Below are 27,334 nucleotides of genomic sequence, written 5' to 3' on the forward strand. Positions count from 1 at the left end.
TCCTGCAAACTTCATAGTGAACACGCAATAAAATGTGGCAACTGTAAAGAAACCGGTCCCTATATTATCATCCATTGCCTGTTGCGAGTGGTACAGTCTAAAGGTGCAAACCCCCCCCGGATTACATTTTCTTCCAAATATATAACCGACGTAATAAAGGCGTTACTTCACACTCATTATAAATATTGTGATGCCTGTAAACCATTACCGGTACTGCCTTTCATCGGTTTACTAAGTTGTTGTGGCACACACAATACAAACTAACTCTGGTGAAGGCCATTTGCACATAAAGCATTTCTGACACTGGTGCCGAATCACATTGTTCATCAGATCACTTTTTCTCAACTACCGGCAACGCTACGTAGCTTTGTAAACGAGACTACGTTTTTACAGTGAAACTTAGTTTCTCTCTCTCGGTTGAATTCTCTTCGCACTTAATTCTCATCACGGATATACGGAATATGAAAAATAAAGAAGAGAAAGCACAGAGGTCGTTTTGCGTACCTTTGCAACATAATTTATTACTGTGTCGTTTCTCTCAGGTATTTGCTTCATGCTGTGCGCGAAGCACGTGAGAAATTTCAGTGAACTAGATTGGAAATGCCCTTCTGACTGGAGGTGAAGGCAACTTTCCCGGCGGAACTAGTTTCAAGTCTGTGACGGTCGCTCGAACGGAGCGCCCGTGAGTGTAGTCACGGTATATAGTTCACATACATGGCTCTACACGTCCTTCAGTTGAAAATGATCGAGAAGTGTGCACTGCATCTGCAAAAGAACTAAATGCAGTCCGGTTATTCCTAGAATAATGGTCCAGCGTTTGATTTCAAGTAGGCATGGAACTCGTGTCGGGCGAAGTGATGGATCGTAACAGATCTGTACAGTAGTCCATGCGAAGTCTTTTGCAGACTTAATTTGTTCTCTTTGACGTCGTTGCGCAAATTCATAGAACCAGTAGTTGAGAAAGACCACAAGATTTCTGCTCTCTCCATCTTACATTTCAAAGAGACATGAGAATAATAGGGATTACCGCACGTGCCGTTTTCTCCTCGAGCCATACGCATAGCAGTCACTAATATTGATAAGAAATACCCTTCGGCGTACAAAGGCTCGCAGACTTGTACTTTGCTCCTCTGTCCCTGTACCTCATTTCGACGTTTACCAAAGAAACGTTGTGCCAGATGTAAGATTTTCACAAAATAGAGGTCCGAATGCTGAATGTTTCAAGATAGTGTGTGTGTCTGAAGTAGCATTCTGTGTGGTAGATAAGTTTTTGATGAACTGTGGCGCTCGCTATCTGGAGTCAGTAACTTGGAAGTACGCTGCTTTGTTTCCATTGTGATTCGCTATGTCGCTGTGCACCTTACTGTGCTGATGGCGCTGCAAAAAGGAATAGAGTCTTTTAAGTGAATGGACAAAGGAAGTTGGTCAGTCATACCACAGAGCGAAGGAGCACCCAAGCTGCACTGTAGTGATGCGAACATCTTTGTGTGTTTTAAGTGCTGTCTAAAGTGTTAAAGTTTCTCGAATGGGTGAGTTGTTACCGTTCAACTATATGATCCGACGAATAATTCTTTAATTGGAGTAAAGTCACCGTGGCTATTCACATCGTAAATGTTGCTTTGAGGATGTACAGTTTCTGCCGGTCTGTGCCTTTCATGGCGCTGAAGTTTTTTCCGGACTATTCTTTCCTACTTCCCACTATAGTCTGTCTTGCCGGACCATGTCGGTGTCTGAGCTTAAAATACGCGGCCAGGAATCCCTGGCTCTGGCGCTTCCCACGCGTGCGTGAGATTCGGAACTGGCCTCGCTCCAGGTGCGGTCCGGAAGTGGCGGACCGCGACAGCTTTTTGACACACGAGACCTGTGGAGCTGCGACGCCGGGACCCGCCCTGCTGGCGCGCTCACGTGGGAACGCGCGCTGCTCTTTGGCCAAGCCCTCGATCCTACAATAATATGAAAATCAACTTGGGACGTGATCTCACTACCACGTAAAACAGTCGGGCTGCATCTATTAGCGTTTAAAACTTCCCCTTCGAGGCTGTGATAAAATCAGCGTACTCTGCAAGCCACCATTCATTCCCTTTCCTTCCACTCACAAATGGCGCAAGGAAAAACTATTCGTCGTGTGAGCCTAATTTCTCTTACCTTCGTGGTCCGTACGGGACATGTACATTGGCGGCAATAAACTCGTTCTGCAGCCATATTCAAATGTTGGTTCTCTAGAGTTTCTCAGTAATGTTTCGCGTAAAAGATATATTCTTCACTCCAGATATTTCCATTTCAGTTAACGAAACATCTCCGTAATACTACCGGTGACAAATCTATCAGCCCACCTAAAAATTGCTTCGGTGTCTTCCTTTTATCATACATGGTGGGATCCCAAACACTTGAGCAGTACTCAAGAATGGGTCGCACCAGTGTTCCATGCACACTTCGTAATAGATGATCTACAGTCTCCTAATATACCGAAATTAACAATTCACCTTTACTACCGTCCTTACGTTCTCGTTTCATATCGCTTTGCAGCGCTACGCCTAGATACTTAGTCGGTGTAGCTGTCAAGCAGCACATTACTGATGTTGTATAAAAACGTTACGGGATTGTTTTCGTACTCATCTACCTTAAGTTACGTATTTTTACATTTAGAATAACCTCCCATTCAACACAGCGTCTAGAAAATTTTCCTCTTGTATTCTCCAACAGTCATTCAACACCACCTGCCCGTACACCACAGAGTCATCAGCAAACAGCTGCTCACCTTGTCCGTCAGATCATTTATCTATATAGAGAACAAAACCGGTCCTATCACACTTCCCTAGGGCACTCCTGACTATACCCTTGGCTCTTAAGAACACTCGCCGTCGAGGGCAACATACTGGGTTCTCCTACTTGGAGCCACACGCGTATCTGGGGAAACTATTCCTTACGCTCGTACCTGCAGTGGGTTACCGTATTAGACGCTCTCCGGAAATCTAGGAATATGAAATCCGCCTGTTGCCCTACATCCATGACCAACGGATATCGTCTGAGAACAGGGCAAGCTGAATTTCGCAGGAACGATGCTTAAATCCAACTTAAATCGGTGTTGGTGCCATTGTAAAATGGTCCAATAATCGACTTGTCTGATAGCAACGCGGTAAAGTTGCGTTTACCTACGATTAGGGATACTTTCACGTGGCCGGCGAAAGAGGTGCATTTGTATCTTCATAACAGGAACCGTAATAGAAATGCATGTTAGAGAAGACTTCGTGGATTCAGCGAAGGGCTACTCACTTATTCGTACACCCCCCCCCCCCTTCCCCCCTTCCCCGCGTACATCGCGGTGCGGTCGACGGAAAGCTGGAGACCGCATTAACTATAATGCTGCCAGGACTTGGCCTTGTTTGCTCCTTAGTAGAGGAACTAAACGTTGTTTGACGTTCTTACAGGAAAGACAGTTTAAGGTCGTACATAAAAAAATGCTGTCTCCGTGGTGAGTTCACTTTTATCGGTGCCAGTACAGAATACCGAGATCGAATTTCTTTTTTCAGCGTATCAGTTACGGTAGCAGTGTAGGTAGTTGACACTGAACTGGCACTATTTAACTTTTGTACCGTATTATTGAACGAAAATGATTGGAGAGCAGTTCTCAGTTGCAATCACTTAAAGGCAGTTTGTTAAATTAGAGTACAAGGCAACTTGAGAGGATGATGCCAGTGAGAATGGCGGCTGCGGAGATTACTTTTCAACAAACAAAAAGGCGGCAAAGAGCAACACGAATGATGTACTGCTCGGCTGAACGTTGGCGACATCGAAATTGATGACATCGAATAGCAACTAGCAGATAACTGCAGGCAGATTAAGGTAGTCAAAAATCCATCAAAACTACCCACGGATGTAATTAATTAGGCATACGTGTCTCTCTCTCTCCCTCCCACCCTCCCTCTCTCCCAACATTGTATTTGTGCTTCATGAGGTGGCCTTATGCCTGGGAGGAAACCTTCCAAATGTGTACGTCAATTTTATCTCGGTCATTCTTTACATCCGGTCTTCGTATTGAACAGAGTGAGTGAAACATTCCACAGTCTATGTTGGGTGGATCAGAGGGCAGATAAGTTCAACGCTTCCTTTGAAGGTATAAATTATACTAGAAATGTAAAAAAAACCTTGCGAGAAATTCACAATACGAACAAGACCTAGTATATTAAACTTGCCCTGCCGTAATTTGTTGGTGTTTTGATGTTTCTCGAACTACTGCAAATCAATGCTTCAAGCGCGCAGTAAATATTTTGTCGGTGTAGGTTCAGTGTTGAAGCCGTAATTGTGCTTATGCACACGTATGAACAACAATCAGTGCCACATGATGAGCGTCACTCACACCTCGCCTCTAAACCGGTAGTGATAAATTGTTTTTAAACTGACGAGTTTCTGTATGTGCTTATTTCAGTTGTTATATTGGGCTGGGACTTTCAGTTTTTGGGATCAGTAATTCAGTGATAACAAAGCAAAGTTGCCGGTGTGCTTTCTATTGAACAATGAAACTACACCAATGGTGTGGCTCGATTAGGTCAAACGAACGATGAAACTGTCTACCATTGTAATTCAAAAAATGACTAAGCTGTTCAGAGTTTTGCTGTGACCAGTTTTCCACAGGTGTTGTGGTAAATAATTCCCTCCTTCGTGTCCAGTAAAAGTTTTTAATGACGTCTTTACGAGAGGAAAGCACCGTCGTTACGTACGAGTGACCGTAATGAGTGACTAACCAGGGAGAGGAAGAACAGGCAGTTATAGACCTACCGTTATGGTAGTGTGTCATAATGCTAAGTTTTCGGAATGAATCAGCTGCACAGCATAGTGGTACGCTGCAGTGAAACTTACATCGAACAAGTACCGAAATCTATTTAGAAGGAACAAATGCTTTCACACTACAGGGAATTGTGTTTATTCTTCATAATTACGGGTTATCTGTATTTTATTGGATAATAAATTTGTGTATTAACTGTTTATTTCGGATACTTAATTTTTTACTACTACTACACAACAATAAAACTCCGTTACCCAACTACTAATACAATAAGTACTACAGAATCTGATCTGTTCGTTCATTATTCTGGTGCAATTTACCTGTAGATTATTGTTTCTGCCGTCTTACTACACTTTTCAACAGTTATTGTCGGCTGGATTCCTTGGGAGTCTGCCAGTACGTTTGCAGCGTTTCCACTATAACAAGCAGTTCAACCGACCACTGTTACGTCTTAAAGTCCATATTACTGTGATCACTTGCATCAATGCGAGGTAGATTCTTGAGAAAGAATTTCATTCGGTGGTCGCAGACCTCAGTTGTCTTCTCCCCATCCACATCGTATGTTGCCTGCCTTGATGGCAACATGCTGATGTCTGATTGAGTGTCTTGTGCAGTCTACCTTCCAGGATACTGCGTCCAAGATGTGCCTGGGCGACCCCTTCCTTGGTGCTGCTTTGGGCTCCAACATCCGTAATGCTTGATGACCATTACCCGCTGCATCCTCGTAGAGCTCGCAGTCCCACGGTTTGTGTTCTGGTGTGCTCACACTGCTGCAGGTGCAGCTATCATTCATCTAGAACAAATTTATTTATTTCCATCTACGATCTCAAATTCGTTAGGTCCTCAGACTACCGGTTTTGGTCAGCAATGACCATCTTCATATCTACAGCAAAATATGGGAAAAACACTAAACAAGTGAATCAGTCATTTGGGAAAGGCCATACAGCCACCAAAGTAAAATTTTCAGGAGAAAGAAAAAACTGTTTGGATTGTAAAACCAAAGTGTAAACGTCTTCGTTTATATTTATAGTGTAGGATCTTTAACATAGTGTGACCATAAAACTGTGCCAAAACAATACATGACCCATATTACGGTCGAGCAACCTATTTGGAGATCTACATCTACATTGATACTCCGCAAGCCACCCAACGGTGTGTGGCGGAGGGCACTTTACGTGCCACTGTCATTACCTCCCTTTCTTGTTCCAGTCGCGTATGGTTCGCGGGAAGAACGACTGTCTGAAAGCCTCCGTGCGCGCTCTAATCTCTCTAATTTTACATTCGTGATCTCCTCGGGAGGTATAAGTAGGGGGAAGCAATATATTCGATACCTCATCCAGAAACGCACCCTCTCGAAACCTGGACAGCAAGCTACACCGCGATGCAGAGCGCTTCTCTTGCAGAGTCTGCCACTTGAGTTTATTAAACATCTCCGTAACGCTATCACGGTTACCAAATAACCCGGTGACGAAACGCGCCGCTCTTCTTTGGATCTTTTCTATCTCCTCCGTCAACCCGACCTGGTACGGATCCCACACTGATGAGCAATACTCAAGTATAGGTCGAACGAGTGTTTTGTAAGCCACCTCCTTTGTTGATGGACTACATTTTCTAAGCACTCTCCCAATGAATCTCAACCTGGTACCCGCCTTACCAACAATTAATTTTATATGATCATTCCACTTCAAATCGTCCCGTACGCATACTCCCAGATATTTTACAGAAGTAACTGCTACCAGTGTTTGTTCCGCTATCATATAATCATACAATAAAGGATCCTTCTTTCTATGTATTCGCAATACATTACATTTGTCTATGTTAAGGGTCAGTTGCCACTCCCTGCACCAAGTGCCTATCCGCTGCAGATCTTCCTGTATTTCGCTACAATTTTCTAATGCAGCAACTTCTCTGTATACTACAGCATCATCCGCGAAAAGCCGCATGGAACTTCCGACACTATCTACTAGGTCATTTATATATATTGTGAAAAGCAATGGTCCCATAACACTCCCCTGTGGCACGCCAGAGGTTACGTTAACGTCTGTAGACGTCTCTCCATTGATAACAACATGCTGTGTTCTGTTTGCTAAAAACTCTTCAATCCAGCCACACAACTGGTCTGATATTCCGTAGGCTCTTACTTTGCTTATCAGGCGACAGTGCGGAACTGTATCGAACGCCTTCCGGAAGTCAAGAAAAATAGCATCTACCTGGGAGCCTGAATCTAATATTTTCTGGGTCTCATGAACAAATAAGGCGAGTTGGGTCTCACACGATCGCTGTTTCCGGAATCCATGTTGATTCCTACATAGTAGATTCTGGGTTTCCAGAAATGACATGATACGCGAGCAAAAAACATGTTCTAAAATTCTACAAGAGATCGACGTAAGAGATATAGGTCTATAGTTTTGCGCATCTGCTCGACAACCCTTCTTGAAGACTGGGACTATCTGTGCTCTTTTCCAATCATTTGGAACCCTCCGTTCCTCTAGAGACTTGCGGTACACGGCTGTTAGAAGGGGGGCAAGTTCTTTCGCGTACTCTGTGTAGAATCGAATTGGTATCCCGTCAGGTCCAGTGGACTTTCCTCTATTGAGTGATTCCAGTTGCTTTTCTATTCCTTGGACACTTATTTCGATGTCAGCCATTTTTTCGTTTGTGCGAGGATTTAGAGAAGGAACTGCAGTGCGGTCTTCCTCTGTGAAACAGCTTTGGAAGAAGGTGTTTAGTATTTCAGCTTTACGCGTGTCATCCTCTGTTTCAATGCCATCATCATCCCGTAGTGTCTGGATATGCTGTTTCGAGCCACTTACTGATTTAACGTAAGACCAGAACTTCCTAGGATTTTCTGTCAAGTCGGTACATAGAATTTTACTTTCGAATTCAATGAACGCTTCACGCATAGCCCTCCTTACGCTAACTTTGACATCGTTTAGCTTCTGTTTGTCTGAGAGGTTTTGGCTGCGTTTAAACTTGGAGTGGAGCTCTCTTTGCTTTCGCAGTAGTTTCCTAACTTTGTTGTTGTACCACGGTGGGTTTTTCCCGTCCCTCACAGTTTTACTCGGCACGTACCTGTCTAAAACGCATTTTACGATTGCCTTGAACTTTTTCCATAAACACTCAACATTGTCAGTGTCGGAACAGAAATTTTCGTTTTGATCTGTTAGGTAGTCTGAAATCTGCCTTCTATTACTCTTGCTAAACAGATAAACCTTCCTCCCTTTTTTTATATTCCTATTAACTTCCATATTCAGGGATGCTGCAACGGCCTTATGATCACTGATTCCCTGTTCTGTACATACAGAGTCGAAAAGTTCGGGTCTGTTTGTTATCAGTAGGTCCAAGATGTTATCTCCACGAGTCGGTTCTCTGTTTAATTGCTCGAGGTAATTTTCGGATAGTGCACTCAGTATAATGTCACTCGATGCTCTGTCCCTACCACCCGTCCTAAACATCTGAGTGTCCCAGTCTATATCTGGTAAATTGAAATCTCCACCTAAGACTATAACATGCTGAGAAAATTTATGTGAAATGTATTCCAAATTTTCTCTCAGTTGTTCTGCCACTAATGCTGCTGAGTCGGGAGGTCGGTAAAAGGAGCCAATTATTAACCTAGTTCGGTTGTTGAGTGTAACCTCCACCCATAATAATTCACAGGAACTATCCACTTCTACTTCACTACAGGATAAACTACTACTAACAGCGACGAACACTCCACCACCGGTTGCATGCAATCTATCCTTTCTAAACACCGTCTGTACCTTTGTAAAAATTTCGGCAGAATTTATCTCTGGCTTAAGCCAGCTTTCTGTACCTATAACGATTTCAGCTTCGGTGCTTTCTATCAGCGCTTGAAGTTCCGGTACTTTACCAACGCAGCTTCGACAGTTGACAATTACAATACCGATTGCTGCTTGGTCCCCGCATGTCCTGACTTTGCCCCACACCCGTTGAGGCTGTTGCCCTTTCTGTACTTGCCCAAGGCCATCTAACCCAAAAAACCGCCCAGCCCACGCCACACAACCCCTGCTACCCGTGTAGCCGCTTGTTGCGTGTAGTGGACTCCTGACCTATCCAGCGGAACCCGAAACCCCACCACCCTATGGCGCAAGTCGAGGAATCTGCAGCCCACACGGTTGCAGAACCGTCTCAGCCTCTGATTCGGACCCTCCACTCGGCTCTGTACCAAAGGTCCGCAGTCAGTCCTGTCGACGATGCTGCAGATGGTGAGCTCTGCTTTCATCCCGCTAGCGAGACTGGCAGTCTTCACCAAATCAGATAGCCGCCGGAAGCCAGAGAGGATTTCCTCCGATCCATAGCGACACACATCATTGGTGCCGACATGAGCGACCACCTGCAGATGGGTGCACCCTGTACCCTCCATGGCATCCGGAAGGACCCTTTCCACATCTGGAATGACTCCCCCCGGTATGCACACTGGTTTTCTTCCCCTCTCTTGCTGCCAATTCCCTAAGGGGCCCCATTACGCGCCTGACGTTGGAGCTCCCAACTACCAGTAAGCCCACCCTCTGCGACTGCCCGGATCTTGCAGACTGAGGGGCAACCTCTGGAACAGGACAAGCAGCCATGTCAGGCCGAAGATCAGTATCAGCCTGAGACAGAGCCTGAAACCGGTTCGTCAGACAAACTGGAGAGGCTTTCCGTTCAGCCCTCCGGAATGTCTTTCGCCCCCTGCCACACCTTGAAACGACCTCCCACTCTACCACAGGTGAGGGATCAGCCTCAATGCGGGCAGTATCCCGGGCAACCACAGTCTTAGTCCGATCAGGGGATGCGTGGGACGAGCTGGCCGTCCCCGACAAACCCCCATCCGGACCCCCACAGTGATGCCCATTGGCAACAGCCTCAAGCTGTGTGACCGAAGCCAACACTGCCTGAAGCTGGGAGCGAAGGGATGCCAACTCAGCCTGCATCCGAACACAGCAGTTGCAGGCCTTTTCAGTTGGAATTGTTATTACGAAAAGTAATATTTTACGAATCGTTGATATCTTGCAGCTGCGTCAAGTAAATAAGTGATAAAAATTGTAAATAATGAAGAATTCAGCTTAATGCATATGTTGGTATGCTTTTTATTACAGTCTTCTAAGTTTAAAACAGTACAAAATAGAAGAACTTTTAATCATCACAAGCCTTTCACGCCCATTCAGGAGGTTTGTAGGCCATTCACAATTATCGTCTGGAATGTACTGAATAAGTACAGGCTTCCCTAACAAAAAATCTCCCTACAAGCTATCGATCCCCTGATATGCTTTCAGCGTACCAGGTTCACTTCGCACAATGTTCAAACATATTCTGCGGCAGTTGTAGAGGATCACTTTCTGTTCATGTGGAATTTTGGCCCGTGATTTCCTTGATGGGGCAGATTTTTATGATATTTAGGGCACCATGCCTTAAAATCAATATTATTACTAGTTTGCTTTGAATGAACTTGGAAAGTAGAACATGCTCTTTGTTTTATTGTGTCGATTTGTCTGGAGTGTATATTCGATCAATCTTGCGAACGAGTCTCTTTGCTGTGGCTAAAGTTCTATCACAAGGCAGGAACAAATGTCCTGTGATTAGATGATAATGAGTAGCCTTTAAAAAGAGCCCAGGCGATGCTGCAGCTGACAAAACTCCGGGCACGGTGTTGTTTTTTTATTTTGACGAGGGGATCCGCCTGAAGATATGTAGCTCTTTCACCTCTTTGGGAACATTTCCCTGAAAATACTTGTTTAACAATGAGAGAACTTCGTTGGGTTTTCTACGAACCTGATCGTCATGGTATGGGGAAAATGTTACCTTACGATCACAAAAGTTGACAATGCAAAATTCAAAAACCTACAATTGTTTGCAATAAAACATTTTACGCATTGGAATACACGGCATTGGGATGCTCTGCATGTAGTCGATAGTAATGCCGCCCACACAATTGTTTTAATGGCCAAGCTTCTTGATTGCGTCAATTTTCTCGTAAAATTTCTTGGCTCTGAGTTCTTCTGTAGCCACTCTTTCCGCATAGTCATTCAAATGCGGGCTTTTAATTTTTTTGATTTAGCTCCTCACATTTATAACACGTGTCGACTTGCAGTTCTCCAAATTTGTAATCAAAAGTTTCCTTGAATTTCAAATAAAATTTGTAGTTCACTTTAACATTAGGGCATTGTTGTTTAAATAACTCATGCCTTTGCTTGACATACAATTGTGCTGATATTTTCTTCGTATGTTGTTCCAATAATGGACTTAATGTGCAGGGAATGATTCAATATGGCCATTAATCAGGGGACATACTTCTCCAGGCGTTAAGTTATGTCTTGAACCCTCAGTCTTCCACGCATGTCAACTGAAAGAGCTGTGTAGCAGTAGATCATTTAAACTATTCCACGGAGACTCAAGAACACATTTTTACAAACTTGGGTTCGTCCTCCGTCACTGCTCACGTGGAAGCCATTTGCACTTCCGAATTTATAGTATTTCACATTCTTTTTATCGGATGTCCATCAGTTGGACGTTGTAAATAACCATCCTGAGTGTCTTTATCAGCAAAACTATGCACGTGTGTAAATATTATTTGTATTTACGATTCCTCTGTCAGTCTTGAAATACATCGTGACCTAATAGTTGGCACTCCGAAAGGGCCGTATCGCAGGAGTTATGTGGAAGATGAAATAAGACTCTTAATATCAACCACATACGAGTGAGCGAGATATGGCCTTTTCCCAGGGATTGTGCGTTTCTTCGAGTACTTCCAGATTTAGAACAAAAATGGAAATGTGGTGGGTATGGACATAGTGCCTTTTTCGAAATGATTGAATCAGGTTTTGGATTGTCTACAGCTTAAAACAACAAAATGGCCAAATGAGAAGTATTAAGACATAAAATTGAAAATTATGTGCTTTAAATATGCCGAGCCAGTTCTGTTTGAAAAACCTGTCTTAATTTAGTGGAGCTGTAGTGGCATCGTCAAAAATAAACGCAAAATCAGCGTAGGGTCTTCGCACATTTATGAAATATGGTATACTAGGTTCATCTTGTGGGCAGCGCTACTGTTCATAACAAACTGCTGTAAGGTAACCACAAAATGTTTGGGATGTCAAACACCTTTCAGCCGTCTAGTTTCCAAATTTATTTTATTTTGCTATTTTTTATTTGGGTACCAGTTTCAGCGTTTCACTACGCCATCTTCAGGCCCCTGACCGACGTGAAGATGGCGATCACTTCAACCACCATCATGTCGGCAGATGGTGGTTGAAGTGATCGCTGTACCAAAAGTATACCAATGCCAGTATTGCTGGCCTCTGTTTTGATCAGAACCGAGGTAGAATCTTCACGTCGGTCAGGGGCCTGAAGATGGCGTTGTAAAACGCTGAAACTGGTAGCCAAATAGAAATGAGTTCGGAAACAAGACGGCTGAAAGGTGTTTGACATCCTGTGTCGAACAGCCGAGTCCCGCAATCACCTCTATCTACCTAAGACAATGGCAAGATATACATGATTCAGTGATTAAAGTTGGAAATTGTCAAACACAAAGCAAAGTAGGTATTGGATACAACACCGCTCTACCCAGTGAGCGCTTCTGCTGCCTCTTGTTTCTTCGCTTTAGCTCTTCTTAATAGTTGAGAGCACGGCCTGACTGCACTTCGTGGAGAATACGAATACTCGATAATCCCTATAGAATGATCGGTTTCTGGTAGATGCAATCCCAAAAGCAGTTCTTATGCGGCTGTGAATGCTCTATAGACTTGACGTTAAAACAGCGGTCGGTTCGGCCGACGTAATATTTATCACAGTTATTACAATCAGTCCTTTATACACCAGAGCCATCAAATTTGTCATACTCCCTTTTCATTTTGTTTTATTTGCAATTTTTGGGTGTTATTAACATGAAAGCCATATCTAACATTCGATTTTTCGGAAGCATGTGTCTATTTGCTGTGACATTTTACCGCGGTCATTGGAGTGTTTTTTTTGTCTTTCGATTTCGGATAGATTCGTAGCATACTGGCCATGGCCAGTGTGGCGGAACCAGTTTATATTATTTCGTGACTTTAAATACTTATAAATTGTATTTCAGGTAGATCAAAAAATATAAAACCAGTTACCTATTGCCAGCGTAACAGTTCGTTTGATCTCAAAAATGATTATCCCGGCCAATATTTGTGACTCTGCTAAAGAAATCTCCACTTGACGTTGTGTAGAAATGTCTGTAGAGTCGTGAGAGAGTCACAATTGCGTATCATTTATCAGATTTTACACAACTGTTACTTAAGATAGAAGCACTTTCCTCTAGCAAAGGGAACATTTAGTCACAAAATACTACCCACGCACAACACTGACGTATGTCTCATATTAAAATATTTCATTTAAGTCGTCAGAAATAATTAGGCTCCATAGATCAGGAAATAAGAAACTGATACTACGTAACGTGCTGTGAACACTGTTTTTAAAGATTCAGTCTAAGTTGAATTCTGTCTTTTAAAGGAGATTCGGGATCACCGGTGCACATCTATTTCCATTCATTTATTTCTAACATCATCTATGTTTGTTAAAATTCTCGATTAAAAACTGAAAACTGCCGCGGAGATATTTTTGCTAAGATGGCGGCAGACAGATGATAGATCGTCTATTGTTATTCTCGATTTATGTTATCGATGTAATATATTTAAATAAAACTCCTTAAGCCTTTTATCTCTATCCTTTAGCATTTAAAATCATTTTCTATGACAAATGCCGACATATTTTTTATACCAGCTACTAGTAAACTCCGCTGTAAGTTAGTAGCGCTAATGGCTGCGCTCCTAATTGCGGAGCTGAAAATTAACACTTAAAAACATTAGATTCGATTACAGTTGAAATAAATACAAATCCACGTCTAGACAATAGCGACTCTTTTTCAAATAATAATTAACGATATATAGTTACAGGTTTTCTCTTTACAGACCTCGCAGGTCTCACGTCAGTGCCACTGACGGTGAATACAACTAGGCGAGAGCCGTTGATGAGTGATAGCGAAACGGTCGCTGATGAAAGCAGTGAGTTAATACTTCAGGCTACTAATAGTAGTCTGCGGCCATTGGTGTATTAAATTTCTTTAGCAAGGACGGCGATACGATGAGCACTGCTGTAGGCCGCTCGCCCGTGTTTGTGCTGTAACAGCGTTGTAAGGTAACAATAGACTTCCTGTTGGGGCGGCGTTTATACACGTAGCTGTGTGACGCCCGACGCAACCGTGGCGCGTGTTTGGCGTGCAGATCAGCTGGCCGCCGATCTTTGGCCAGGGCCGCCTACTGCTCTGCCAGCACGTCCACACGTGACACCGCATCGGCTGCCGTTCGGCAAGCTAAGGGCCCCCCCACGATCACTGATCACTGGCGACATCATCTGCATTATGTCGCTCCCATCGAACACGCCGCACACGAGCAATTGACGAAGCTATTTTACAAGTACTTCTAACGTCACTGTTTTGGAAAATGAACTGTTCAGTGGCGGTGACAAATGATCGTTTGTCCAATAAATAGCTGAAGAAATAAATAAAAACTAATTCATTAAACTCGATTTGAAACGCTGTTACTAGGAACTGTAGGCAATGTTACAGAATACATAACACTTCTCATTAATGCCAAGTGTTGTGGCTACATCTTTACTGTCTCTATTTTATAAATATTTCGCAGTAGTCTTTTCCATTTTCCTTCAATTATTTTTTAGTTTAACTGCAAGCATTTATACAGTAGTTTTGAAATCTCGATGTGTGTGTATAAATGTTATAAAATGAAGCGCTGCTGGTTTCCTTAATACCAGTAGAAAATTGTATGCACAGATATTTAAAGGTGAAACATTTAAATTGAAATGTCCCCTTAGCATTTTGTTGGCAGTTGAAAACTTGAATAATGGATCTAGCTCAATAAATAGTCACCAGATGGACCACTGTATTTCGTTGTTATAGGCATGAAATTTCCATGGATTTCTACAGCACAATTTTCACAATGCTAATCACTGTGAAATCTAAGCATTTCCGTGTTAGTGTCAGTGTTAATGTTTGTTTTCCTTCATAATATAAGTAGCAAACCTCGTTTAAACTCCACTCCACAAAATGGTTTGTACTTCATAAATAACCGTACACTTCGATTTAAAGCTCTTATGCCACGGAGGCTCAAGGAAAACAAACTAAACTACAAAATCACATTTAATATCTAAGTAACCGACAGCTGTAATGGCATGTGCTAACTTCTGTGCACGTGCGTACATGCTTTGGACTCCTTTGAAGGCTACTTTCAACACCTAAGTGCATTACTTGGCGTGGTTAACGCTATAACTGTTTGATGGCACTTATAGATCAGTAACTAGTACAGAGAATGTAAAAGGAGGTTAAAATTCCTTTTGCACACTTCATAAGTATTCCACGGGCTCTCCCTGGTCTCCCAGGTATATAAGCAGTAATACGTTTCAAGCTGCACATTCTGAAGCACCTGTGGAGTCACTGGTGCGAGCACATCAGAAACGTGCATTTTTACATATCATTTTGGTTTCAGCCAAGAAGACACAAACACAAGGCCTTCCACATACCCTCGTGAATAGGTGTTAAGTCTGGAGATCAAGGTGGCCACAGCATTGCCACTTCCGGTAAAACTGATTGAATCGTTTGGAGGATGTAGAGTTCTAAATTGTGTGAATGTCTTTGCTCTGGTTACAGATTCACTGCACTTTCACAACAATCCAAATTTTGAACTTCCTTCGCTTTATTTGTAATATTGTCCATGTGTTATTGTGTAATGAGTAGTTATACAAGTAGTAAACTTCTGCATTCTGGCTCTAGACAGCCATTCATGGTCAATAGACTGCCATGTCACACACTACCAGTGGTGTCACAGGATGCATTATGGAGGAGTACGTGGTCAGCACACCACTCTCGGGATCATTGTAGTGATTCTCGACTTTTGAACCACTACAAGTTGGTTGAATAGCTCTTCAGTTAGCTTAACAATGCTGATGGTACGCAGTACTAGTCCTCCCACCAATGAAAAATTGGGAAGCAGTACTCTGAATCAAATCTGGGTTCCCCACATGGCAGCAGGCTGTGCTGGCCACTGAGTTATGGAAACAGACATTGAACATTTATAGCTGTTTGTAGGCACTACATTCATGTTGAATTGCCTTGCACATCATGCAATGATCAGCCTTAAATAGGAAACACAAATACTGAGTGTTTCCAAACTTGTCATGAAAGGTTGATGCCAAATTTCATTTCTGCCATCCCACTATCTTATTTGGGAACTCATTCTATGCATATTGATTGTCTGCAGAAAGTCTTTGAATTGATTTATTAAGGTATAATGTTAAATTGGCTCCATAGTAATAGAATCTTTCATAAAGAAAAGTAACTTAATTCTATTTCAGTTAAGTAAAATACATATTGACCTCTTTATACGCACCAGAGCCTCTCCTTATGGAACTCGTGGAACAAAAATTATGTAAGGCAAAAAATTAATCTACAAAGTGTTACAAATATTCTCTCTTCAATTTTATGATAAAAATTAAACTAAAATAATTAACTTCAGAATTTCCATTGCAGTTTGTTAGTAAGAGCATAGAAATTGAACTGTTTGGCATATACATTCTTGACAGCTGCTAAAATACTGTATACCTATGAAGAAAATCTTGTTAATGAATGTGACAAGTTTTTATGGATCATTACATGATTGCTGTATGGTGATACACCCCAGAGACTCCACTAATAAGTAAACTATTCTATTACTCCTAGACAAGTAGAACGTCCTGATGTATTGTATCTTAAGTACTGCGACTGTTGTGCACAAGTAGTGTAGTACACAAGTGTGTGGGTTAGAAATTTCTAGCCAATTATTTGGTGTTCCTAACCTCGTCTCTGTTAGCTTTCAATGCGAAAACTGATCAGTCCATTAAACTTGGGGATTGCAAATAATAAAACTCGGACAATTAAGCTGTTTTTTTGATTTCTAACGTGAGAATTAATGACTACTTATGGAATTACGTGAACAAGAATGTATTAGAACAACAACATTGATTCCTTTTTCAGTTCTGGCATAAATTATGAAATTTCAAGATGTGCAGATGTGCAGAAGGGCATTTATGGGATAGTGATAAATTGTGTATTTGTCAAAAGGGAGGTGGGTGTGTGTGTGTGTGTGTGTGTGTGTGTGTGTGTGTGTGTGTGTGTGTGTGTGTGTGTATATTATTAACTCTTCCCCACACATCCAGTAGCATGATAGCATTGAAACCTGTCATTGTCATGTGTCCCAGAGTCACATGCAAACAATTTTTTTTTTTTTTTTTTTTTTGCAGGTTGGTGGCGGGACGTCCATCACGCGCCCTGAGATCTCGTACAGGGAGCACACCGACACCAACTCCTGACTCGCCTAAGTCCTCTGTGGGGGCCAAGGCTAGTCCTCTCCGTCCTACCAGGCAGGTGAGTGGCTAAAACGTTTTAATATATATCAAACATTTACAGGATTAACAGCTTCTTCTGTCATTATAACCTTATGCTTACATGCATGCCAAATCTCAGAAACAGTTTGTTGAGATGAACTAGGGATTGATATGTTTTTAGTCACAAGTGGACAGTGAAAAATGCACTAAATATCTAAAGTCACTGTATCAGCTTGCACAGGAAACCCACAACAATGTTACAGGATATTTTTATAAGTGTATAGAGGCTCTCTCTTCTTCTCTTACCAAGTAAGGTTCTGTTATGATATCCTGGCAGTTGCATCTCACTATGACACAAATGATATACTAAAGGACTCTAGGAAAAGAGTCACATTGACTCTTGAATACCAGTGATATCTTCAACAGATGGTCCATAAGTAAAAATTATCAATATACTGTAGTAATCCTGAATACCATTGTTTTCCCTACAGTTATTGCCTTCTGCAGCTCCCTCTAGTACTATGGAAGTCATTCACTGATGTTTGAACAGATGTCCTATCATCCTGTCCCTTCTCTCTGTCGGCATTTTCCACATATTCTTTTCATCTCTAGTTCTTTGCAGAACCTCCTCATTCCTTACCTTATCAGTCCACCTAATTTTCAATATTTTTCTGTAGCACCACATCTCAAATGCTTAGATTCTCTTCTGTTCCAGTTTTCCTACAGTCCATGTTTCACTACCATACAATGCTGTGCTCCAAATGTACATTCTCAGACATTTCTTCCTCAAATTAAGGCCCATGTATGATGCTAGTAGACTTCTGTTGCCCAGAAATGCTCTGTTTGCCAGTGCTAGTGTGCTTTTTAGGTTCTCCTTGCTCTGCCCGTCATTGGTTACTTTGCTGCCTAGGTAGAATAATTCCTTAACTTCATCTACTTCATGACCAACAATTCTAATGTTAAGTTTCTTGCTGTTCTCATTTCTGCTACTTCTCATTACTGCTGTCTTTCTTCGATTTACCCCCAATCCATATCCTGTACTCATTAGATTGTTCATTCCATCCAGCAGATCATGTTATTATTCTTCACTTTCACTCAGGATAGCAATATCAGAGAATCTTATCATTGATATCCCTTCACGTTGACTTTAAATTCCACTCCTCAACCGCCGTTTTTATTCCATCATTGCTTCTTCAATGTACAGATCGAACAGCAGGAGTGAAAGACTACATCCCTCTCACACATTCTTTTTAATCCGAGCACTTCATTCATGGTTGTCCACTCCTATTATTCCCTCTTGTTTGTTTCACATATTATATATTACTCATCTCTCTATAGCTTACTCCTAGTTTTCTCAGAATTTTGAACATCTAGCACCATTTTACATTGTCGAACACTTCTTACAGGTCGACAAATCCTTTGACTGTGCCTTGATTTTTCTTTAGTCTTGCTTCCATTATCACCCACAATGTCAGAATTGCCTCTCTGGTGCCTTTACTTTTCCTAGAGGCAAACTGATAGTTACCTGACACATACTTGATTTTCTTCTTCCTTCTTCTATATATTATTCTTGTCAGCAACTTGGGTGCATGAGTTGTTAAGCAGATTGTGTGATAATCCTTGCACTTGTCAGCTCCTAAAGTCATCGGAATTGTGTATTTTTTCCGAAAGTCAGATGGTATATCACCAGAGTCAACATGAATAGTCATTTCGTTGCCTCTAGCCCCAATGATTTTAGAAACTCTGATGGAATGTTATCTATCCCTTCTGCCTTATGCAATCTCAAGTCCTCCAAAGCTCTCTTAAATTCTGATCCTAGTACTGGACCCCCTCTCTCTTCTAAATCAACTCCTGTTTCTTCTTCTATTGCGTCAGACAAGTCTTCCCTACCATAGAGGCCTCCAGTGTATTCTTTCCACCTCTCTCTCTCTCTCTCTCTCTCTCTCTCTCTCTCTCTCTCTCTCTCTCTCTCTCTCTGCATTTAAGAGTGCAATGGGAATTCCATTGTTAATTTTACTATCCTTTTTTTTTTTTTCACCAGAGGTTGTTTTGACTTTTCGTATATGCTTAGTCAATCCTTCCGACAATCGTTTCTTTTTCAATTTCTTCACATTTTCCATGCAGCCATTTTTTCTTAGCTTCCCTGCACTTACTGTTTATTTTGTTCCTTAGTGACTCATATTTCTGTATTCCTGAATTTCCCTGAACATTTTTGTACTTCGTTCTGTCACTGACCAACTGAAGTATTTGTTCTGGTATCCACAGTTTCTTCACAGTTACCATTTTTTGTGCATATGTTTTTCCATCCAACTTGTGTGATTGCCCTTTTTAGTGTTCACTTCTTGTCAACTTTACTGCCTACTGAGCTATTCCTTGTTGTTGCATGTATAGCCTTAGATAACTTCAAACATATCTCATCATTACTTAGTACTTATGTATTCCACTTCTTTGCATATTGATTTTTCCTGACTAATCCCTTAAACTTAAACCTGCTCTTAATCACTACTATATTGTGGTCTTAGTCTATATCTGCTGCTGGGTACACCTTACAATCCAGTATCTGCCTGACCATGATAATCTGAGATCTTCCCGTATCATCTGGCCTTTTCCAAGCATACAACCTCCACTTGCGGATCTTGAACAACTTATTCACTATTGCTTGCTGAAATTTATTACAGAACTCAGTCTTTCTACTCTCTCATACCTTGTCCAAAGTCCATGTTCTTCTGTAACCCTTTCTTCTACTCCTTCCCCTACAACTGCATTCCAGTCCCCCATGACTATTAGATCTTAATCTTCCTTTACATAGTGTATTCCCCCTACGGGTTTGGGGGTTAGAATAGGTCCACAGTATTCCTGCCTGTTGTAAGAGGCGACTAAAAGGAGTCTCAAACGTTTTAGCTTATAAGTGATGGTCCCCTCTTGGGTTTGACCTCCATATTTCCAAATTCTTCTGAAGAGCGAGCCAATTGGGGAAGGGTGCCTTACATGGTGCATGGTGTCCATCGTGCATTGAGACCTTAGCCAGCTTTCTCATCGTCGCATTGCCATCCCGCTCGTTTTCCATCTCTTGGGCGAGGATACGTTCCTGGGTGCGATTTCCAACATGCACTATGCAGTGTTGTTTTTATGGAGACGATGACCATGGACTTCCTTGCACCTAATATCCAGCACAGTAGCCAGTCCGTTGTGGTGGTGCTGCCATGTACCCTGTTGGTTGTAGCCCCTGACAACACAGGGATCGGTCTGCTTGATGCCTGCGCCGTTAACTCCCCACGTATGCGAAGGAGTAGATGCCTATCTCCCTGGGGCATCAGGACTCCCGGCAATGGCCATCCTACTAGGTGGCCCTTTGTGAGGCTAGGTGCTGCCCGTGGGGAGTGTCCTTTGTCGGAGTGGGTGGCATCAGAGCGGATGACACGCAATGAAGCGTGGTGCATCATTTGCTGGTGGCCAGCCGCCAGCAGTCTCTTAAGTGTTCTCGGGCTCAATTAAGCGCTCAGAAATAAGATCCCAAATTGTTCCCATTCCTGGCCGCACTGTGGGAGGAGCGTAAGGTTCAGGATGGCAGTGACACTTATTAGCCTCGGTTCCTAGTTTGTAAGAGAGCTGATGGGGAGTCTTTCATGTCACCAAAGCCTCAATTCTTTGTAGAACATTTAGAGGACAAGTTTGTGGAGGTGGAGGGCTTGTCCAAAATTCGCTCTGGGTCAGTATTGATAAAAACGCCATCCTCTACCCAGCCACGAAGGTTACCTGCTTGTGACAAGTTGGGGGATGTTTGTTACCATCACACCCCATGAGAGTTTAAATATGGTCCAGGGTGGTATTTTTCATAGGGACCTTCTTTTGCTGTCCGATTACGAGCTGCGCGCCAATTTAGAGTGTCGAAATGTTCATTTTGTCCGGCACATTCATCGTGGTCCAAAGGATAATCAGATTGATAGCGGTGCCGTCGTCTTGGCCTTTGAGGGTGATAATTTACTGGAGAAGGTCAAGGTGATGGTCTACTGCTGTGATATTAAGCCCTATATCCCTCCCCTGATGTGGTGCTTTATGTGCTGGAACTTCAGCCGTATGTCTTCCCACTGTACTTCCAGCCTCACATGTCGAGATTGCGGTTGCCCATCAGATTCCAATACTCCCTGTGCCCTGCCTCCCCTCTGTGTCAACTGCGGAGAGCATCATTCACCTTGCTCGCCAGACTACAGGATATTACAGAAAGAGCAGAAAATCATGGAATATAAGACCCTGGACTGACTGACCTGAGGTTAAGAGGAAATATGAATGACTCCATCCTGTGTGAATGACTTCCTCATATGCCGCCGCTACGACAGTTGTAATAGCGCCTTCAGTTCGGCGAATTCCAGTCATCTCACCGAGCCATACAACTCCACATGCTTCCTTGCCCATGGGGGGCACTACCCACCTTGTTGCTCCTGCACCACCTATCTCGGGAGGAACACCCACCCACTCATCAGTGACACCAGTCCCGGATTCTAAGCCAGAGAAGCATCCAACTTCTTTAGCTCCTCTCGCTCGCAAGGGGTCCGTTGGGTCCCTCCTTTCCCAGGTTTCCACAGGTGGGAAGGATGACGTCTGGCATTGGCATAAGTGCCCACAAGCACCTGGTCGTAGGGCTTCGCGATTGTTCTCCGTCCCGGAGACTGAATCGGTGAAGCCCTCCCAGCCAGTGAAACCCAAGGAGCAGTGAGAAAAGTCCGAGAAGAAGACCTCTAAGATGAAGGAACTTGTGGTGGCACCCAAGCTCTGCGTCTGAGGGTGAGGTAGAGATCCTGGCTTCCGCTGAGGACCTAGATCTCGCCGGTTTCTTAGACACAATGGATGTCACTCATACAGGTACAGTGGTTTTTTCCACCGTCTTGCTGAACTCTGACAACTTCTCAGCCTTCACACTTTCCTCTGCATTGCTCTTCAGGAGACTTGGTTTCTGGCGATGCGAACCCCCGCTCTCCGTGGCTGTCAGGGTTATTATAGGAACTGGGCAGCTTATGGGAGGGTATCTGGTGGCGTCTGCATTTAAGTCCTTCACTCCCTTTACAGCGAGTCTGTCCCTCTACAAACACTTTTAGAGGCTGTTGCTGTTCGGGTGCGGACACCTCTGGCTGTTACTGTCTGCAGTCTCTATCTTCCACTGGATGGTGATGTCCCACAACATGTCCTGGCCGCACTGATAGCCCAATTGCCGCTACCTTTTCTGTTACTGGGCGACTTCAACGCCCATTACCTACTGCGGGGTGGCTTGGCGACAACAGGCCTAGCCAGCATTGTTGATGAAGTATTGGCACAGCTCGACCTTTCTCTTTTAAATAATGGTGCCTTCACACATTTCAGTGTGGCGCATGGCACATACTCTGCCATCGACCTTTCGATCTGCAGCCCTAGCCTATTACTGTCTGTCCAGTGGAGTGTGCATGACGACTTGTGCGGTAGTGACCACTTTCCAATCTTTTTGTTATTGTCACAGCGTTACTCTTCTGGGCGCCCCTGCAGATGGGCAATGAATAATGCTGACTGGGATTTGTTCACCTCCATTGCCACTATTGAGCCTCTTTTCAATGATGCCATTGATGCAGTGGTTCACTCGGCCACCACCGGCATCGTTACTGCCGCAGAATCTGCCATTCTCTGTTCTTCTGGGTCCCCTCGTCAGAGGACTTTGCCTTGGTGGTTGCCAGAGATCGCTGAGGTGATTAAAGATCGCAGGCGTGCACTCCAGCATCACAAGTGGCATCCCTCATTGGAACACATCATTGCCTTTAAACGGCTCCGTGTGCTAGCCAGTTGCCTCATTCGCCAACACAAGCAGGAGTGCTGGGAAAGTTACGTCTCCACCATTGGCCTCCGTACCTCTTCGTCGCAGGTTTGGGCCAAAGTTAGGCAACTCTATGGCTACCAGAAACCCCCGTCAGCGTACCTACGCTTCCACTTAATGGAGAAGTCTGTACTGACTCAGACACAATTGCAAACCGCTTAGCGGAGCATTTTGTTCAGAGTTCCATTTCTGCGAATTTCCCACTGGCCTTCTGCTCCCTGAAAGTGCAGTTCGAACATTGGAGCCTTTCATTTCATACTCGCCACCCTGAATCATACAGTGCTCTGTTCAGTGAGTGGGAATTCCAACGTGCCCTAGCCGCTTGCCCTGATACGGCTCCTGGGCCAGATCGCATCCATTGTCAGATGCTCAAATACCTCATCGTGGACTGCCAGCGACGCTTCCTAGACCTTTTCAACTGTATCTGGGTTGAGGGTGAGTTCCTGTTGCCAGGTTTCAACATTGGGATTACGACGCTTTCCTGCCATTGAAAGAACCCATTGGAGGTGGACAGCTACCTTCCCATTAGCCTCACCAACATTCTTTGCAAGTTGCTCGAACGCATGGTGAGCCGGAGGTTGAGTTGGCTTCTTGAGTCTCAGGGCCTTTTGGCTCCGTCTCAGTGTGGGTTCCGCAAGAGCCGCTCTGCCGCCGATAATGTGGTGGGCCTGGAGTCTGCCAACCGTATGGCTTTTCCCACCGTCGGCATCTGGTTGCCGTCTCTTTTGACATGCGGAAGGCAAGCTAAACGACATGGCGACATCACATCCTCTCTATGCTTCATGGTTGGGGTCTTCGGGGTCCATTCCCAATTTTCTTACAAAATTTTCTGTCTCTTTGTTTCTTCTGCATGCAAGTTGCAACCTCCCATAGTTCCTCCCGAGTTCAGGAGAATGGGATACCACAAGGATCTGTCTTCAGTGTCTGCCTCTTTTTAATTGCAATTAATGGGCTCACTGTGGCGGAGGAAACATCTCTCAGCTTCCTCGTATGCTGATGACTTCTGCCTATACTATAGCTCCACTGGCATTGCAGTTGCTGAGCAGCAGCTGCAGGGCGCTGTCCGAAAGGAGCAATCTTGGGTTGCTGCTAATGGTTTTCAGTTTTTGTCTGCCAAGACCTGTGTTAAGCATTTCTGCCGGCGACGCACTGTTCACCTTGAGCCACGGCTTTATCTTCACAGCGAACCTCTTGCTGTGGTGGAGACGCATCGGTTTTTGGGATTGGTTTCAGATACCCGGGATGACTTGGCTGCCTCATATTCGGCAGCTTAAACAAACGTACTGGCGGCATCTTAACGCTCTTCATTGCTTGAGTCACACTACCTGGGGTGCCGATCGGTCTACCCTTCTACGGCTGTACCAGGCGTTAATTCAATCCCGTCTAGATTATGGGAGCCTGGCTTACGGTTTGATATCCCCTTCCGCATTGCGGTTGCTGGACCTTGTCCTTCACAGCGGAATCCGACTCGCCACTGGAGCTTTCCGGACAAGCCCTGTTAACAGCATACTTGTGGAGGCAGCTGTCCCTCCATTGCAGTTCCGGCACCAACGATTACTGGCCGCTTATGCTACACACATTTGTAGCTTGCCTTGACATCCCAATTATCATCTCCTGTTCCCTCAGTCAGTCATCCATCTTCCGGAACGGCGGTCCCGGTCAGGGTGTACGATCGTGGTTCACGTCAGAGCTCCTTTCTCTCTGGGCCTGAGGTTTACCATCTTCCACCTCTTTTTCCAGGCCCCTCTGCTATACCCCATGGTGTGTGCCCTGGCCGTGCCTTCGGCTCGATTTGGCACAGGGCCCGAAGGACTCAGTCCCTCCTGAGGCCCTCTGCCGCCGCCTTCTTTCAATCCTCGCCACATTTCAAGGCTCTGACGTTGTCTATACTGATGGATCGATGGTTGCTGGTCGTGTCAGTTATGCTGTTACTCTAGGGCATCATTATGAGCAACACGCATTGCTAGCTGGCTGCAGTGTTTTGACTGTCGAGCTAGTCGCCATCTTTCGCGCCCTAGAATATATCTGCTTCTGCTCAGGTGAGTCCTTCGTTATCTGTAGTGACTCCCTGAGTGGTTTACGAGCTGTCGACCAGTGTTTCTCTCGCTCTCATCTGGTGGTGGCTATCCAGAAGTCCCTCCATACTCCTGCCCATTGCGGCTGCTCTGTGGTCTTTGTGTGGACCCCGGGTCATGTAGGCATCCTGGAAAACGAACGTGTTGACACGCTGGCCAAACAGGCTGTTGGTGCACCAGCCTTGGAGATAGGCCTTTCGGAGAGTGACCTCGGGTCAGTTTTGTGGCAGAAGCAGGGTGTATAGGACCTGGGACAACAGGGAGATCCGCGAAAAACCCAGGAATCTTTTCATCCGGGAGAAAGCCGAGAAAAACCCGGGAATCATTTAGAATTCCGGGAATTTTTCATTGTTTTAGTTTTCAGTTAAATTTTTGGGATTTTGTTAAGAACCAATACTCTAGCAAGGGATATTACTGTATCCCGCTTCTGCAGAATAATACTGCAGCAACAAAACATGAACGAGAGAAAAAAGAAAACGAAAATAAAACTTAAGTTGCAAAGGAAATGCACTGTATACAGCAACAAAACGGTGCTCGTACAAGCGCCTGCCAAAGTCTTTAGGAAGACTATGCAATGCTTTATAACAAAATGCCTCTGATGAGGGTGATGTGACAACTGTTTAAATTAGATTTGTTTGAGCTGTTGCGGGCAGGCTCCTGAGCATGCCCATTTGAGTCGCGTATGAGTAGTACCGTCTCCCGCTTCTGGTTACAGAAGTGTGGCTGGGCACCACTACTTAATATTGCCTCGGTTCGGAAATATAGTAAATCTGGGGCTGATGCACAGAGCAGTCTGAGTTGAGGTGGGGAGCGTCCACGTGACCTGTGTTTACGTTCAGTGATTTTGTTGTTTCCTCTTCATTTATTGCTCTCACGTTAAATGATGACAGAACGGATTTTTGTGGCCGGGAGCTAGCAAATGAATTAAAATACGTTCGCATAACTACGGAAGGCCAAAATATGTTATTACTTTCAGATTTTATTTCCACTTTTCTGATAGAACAATGAAGTTATTTTTGCCGGTTTGGTAAAGAGATTTGGCTTAAAGTTAATCTTTTCTACTGAGGCAGTCAATTTATTTGAAACAAAGTGTTTAATTTCACACTATTGGCTAGTTTCAACTGTTTGCTGCATTTCAAATGCATGTATGGCATTATGCCATAATAAAGAACCAAACATGAGTTAATATAGTACTGGTACTCTCCAAGAAAATTTACTTACGAATGTGCATTTTAAGCTGAATTATGCGTTTTAGTATGGTTCACGAAATTCCGACACTATTGAAGTATCATCTGATGTCTTGTTTCTTTTATGCCATACGTAAGCTCTTTTAATGTTTTACACGTACGAACATATGGGCTTCCTGCGTCATTGTAGCTGTGCAAGCGTGGTGACACCTGTTTTTGGCGTTCTCTTGCAACTGCTGAAATGAACCTATTTCTAACAGGTCGCGGGAAAATATTGCGAATGGTGGTTTGAAAAGCGTTACATTCAAAGCAGATTTCCTTTTACACAAGATGAACTATGTGCGAGAATGTACGATGAATTTCTTAAATCGCAAAGCGTTTGATTCTCATTTTAAAATAAACTCTTTGAAGACGACCATTTAGAAGAATTTCGAGCCCAAAACATCAGACTTTACGTCATTTTACTGGTACATTTCGTGATGTATCTTAAAGTGTAACACGTGCAAAAAAGATCAACATTGTATGTGGAAGCTTAGCTTCTCTTCCAGCTTATTAATCTTGGAGACCAATATTATATGTGAATGCTGTGTATATTAATTTAAACCATTAACTTTTCTTATTTGTCTGTTCGTGCTACTTAAGAGTGATCTTGCTATTGGCTCACTACATCATGTGTCCTATGCTGCCATCAGCTGGCGAGATCATGTGACAAGAGCTATGACTGTCTTACAAAAGCGCATCGCAATCTTGATTTCAATGTTTCGGAAAGTAACACGCAGTATTTGGTGGAATTCAAATTTATACCTTCACAATACGAAAATATGCAGCATACATGTTGCTGCACATCAAAAGTCTTTCGAAACGTGTCTTCCCCCCTCCTAGTTTCGTTTACTAAAGTGCCGGGAAATTCTACTTCCACATATAAAACCATAGGACTGATGAGTTTTACAGTGCCGAGGAAGAGTGTACTGTCACTAACACGGAAATGTATATTTTCATCCGGGAGAAAGTGTATTTTTAACCGGAAAATCCGGGAATTTTTTTTCCTTGT

General features: G+C 43.6%; 1 protein-coding gene across 6 annotated transcripts in view; it reads left to right on the forward strand.

Moving 5' to 3' along the window:
• The window catches only part of LOC126410973 (uncharacterized), a 612,461-nt gene that overhangs the window by 542,933 nt on the left and 42,194 nt on the right, over window positions 1-27,334 (forward strand). For all 6 annotated transcript variants that reach the window (XM_050081329.1, XM_050081331.1, XM_050081334.1 and 3 more), the window contains one exon: window positions 17,102-17,225. In XM_050081329.1, coding sequence (XP_049937286.1) covers window positions 17,102-17,225 — 124 coding nt within the window. The remainder of the gene's footprint in view (window positions 1-17,101; window positions 17,226-27,334) is intronic.

Source organism: Schistocerca serialis, chromosome 1 (genome assembly GCF_023864345.2).
Source record: "Schistocerca serialis cubense isolate TAMUIC-IGC-003099 chromosome 1, iqSchSeri2.2, whole genome shotgun sequence".
In the NCBI taxonomy this organism is placed as follows: domain Eukaryota; kingdom Metazoa; phylum Arthropoda; class Insecta; order Orthoptera; family Acrididae; genus Schistocerca; species Schistocerca serialis.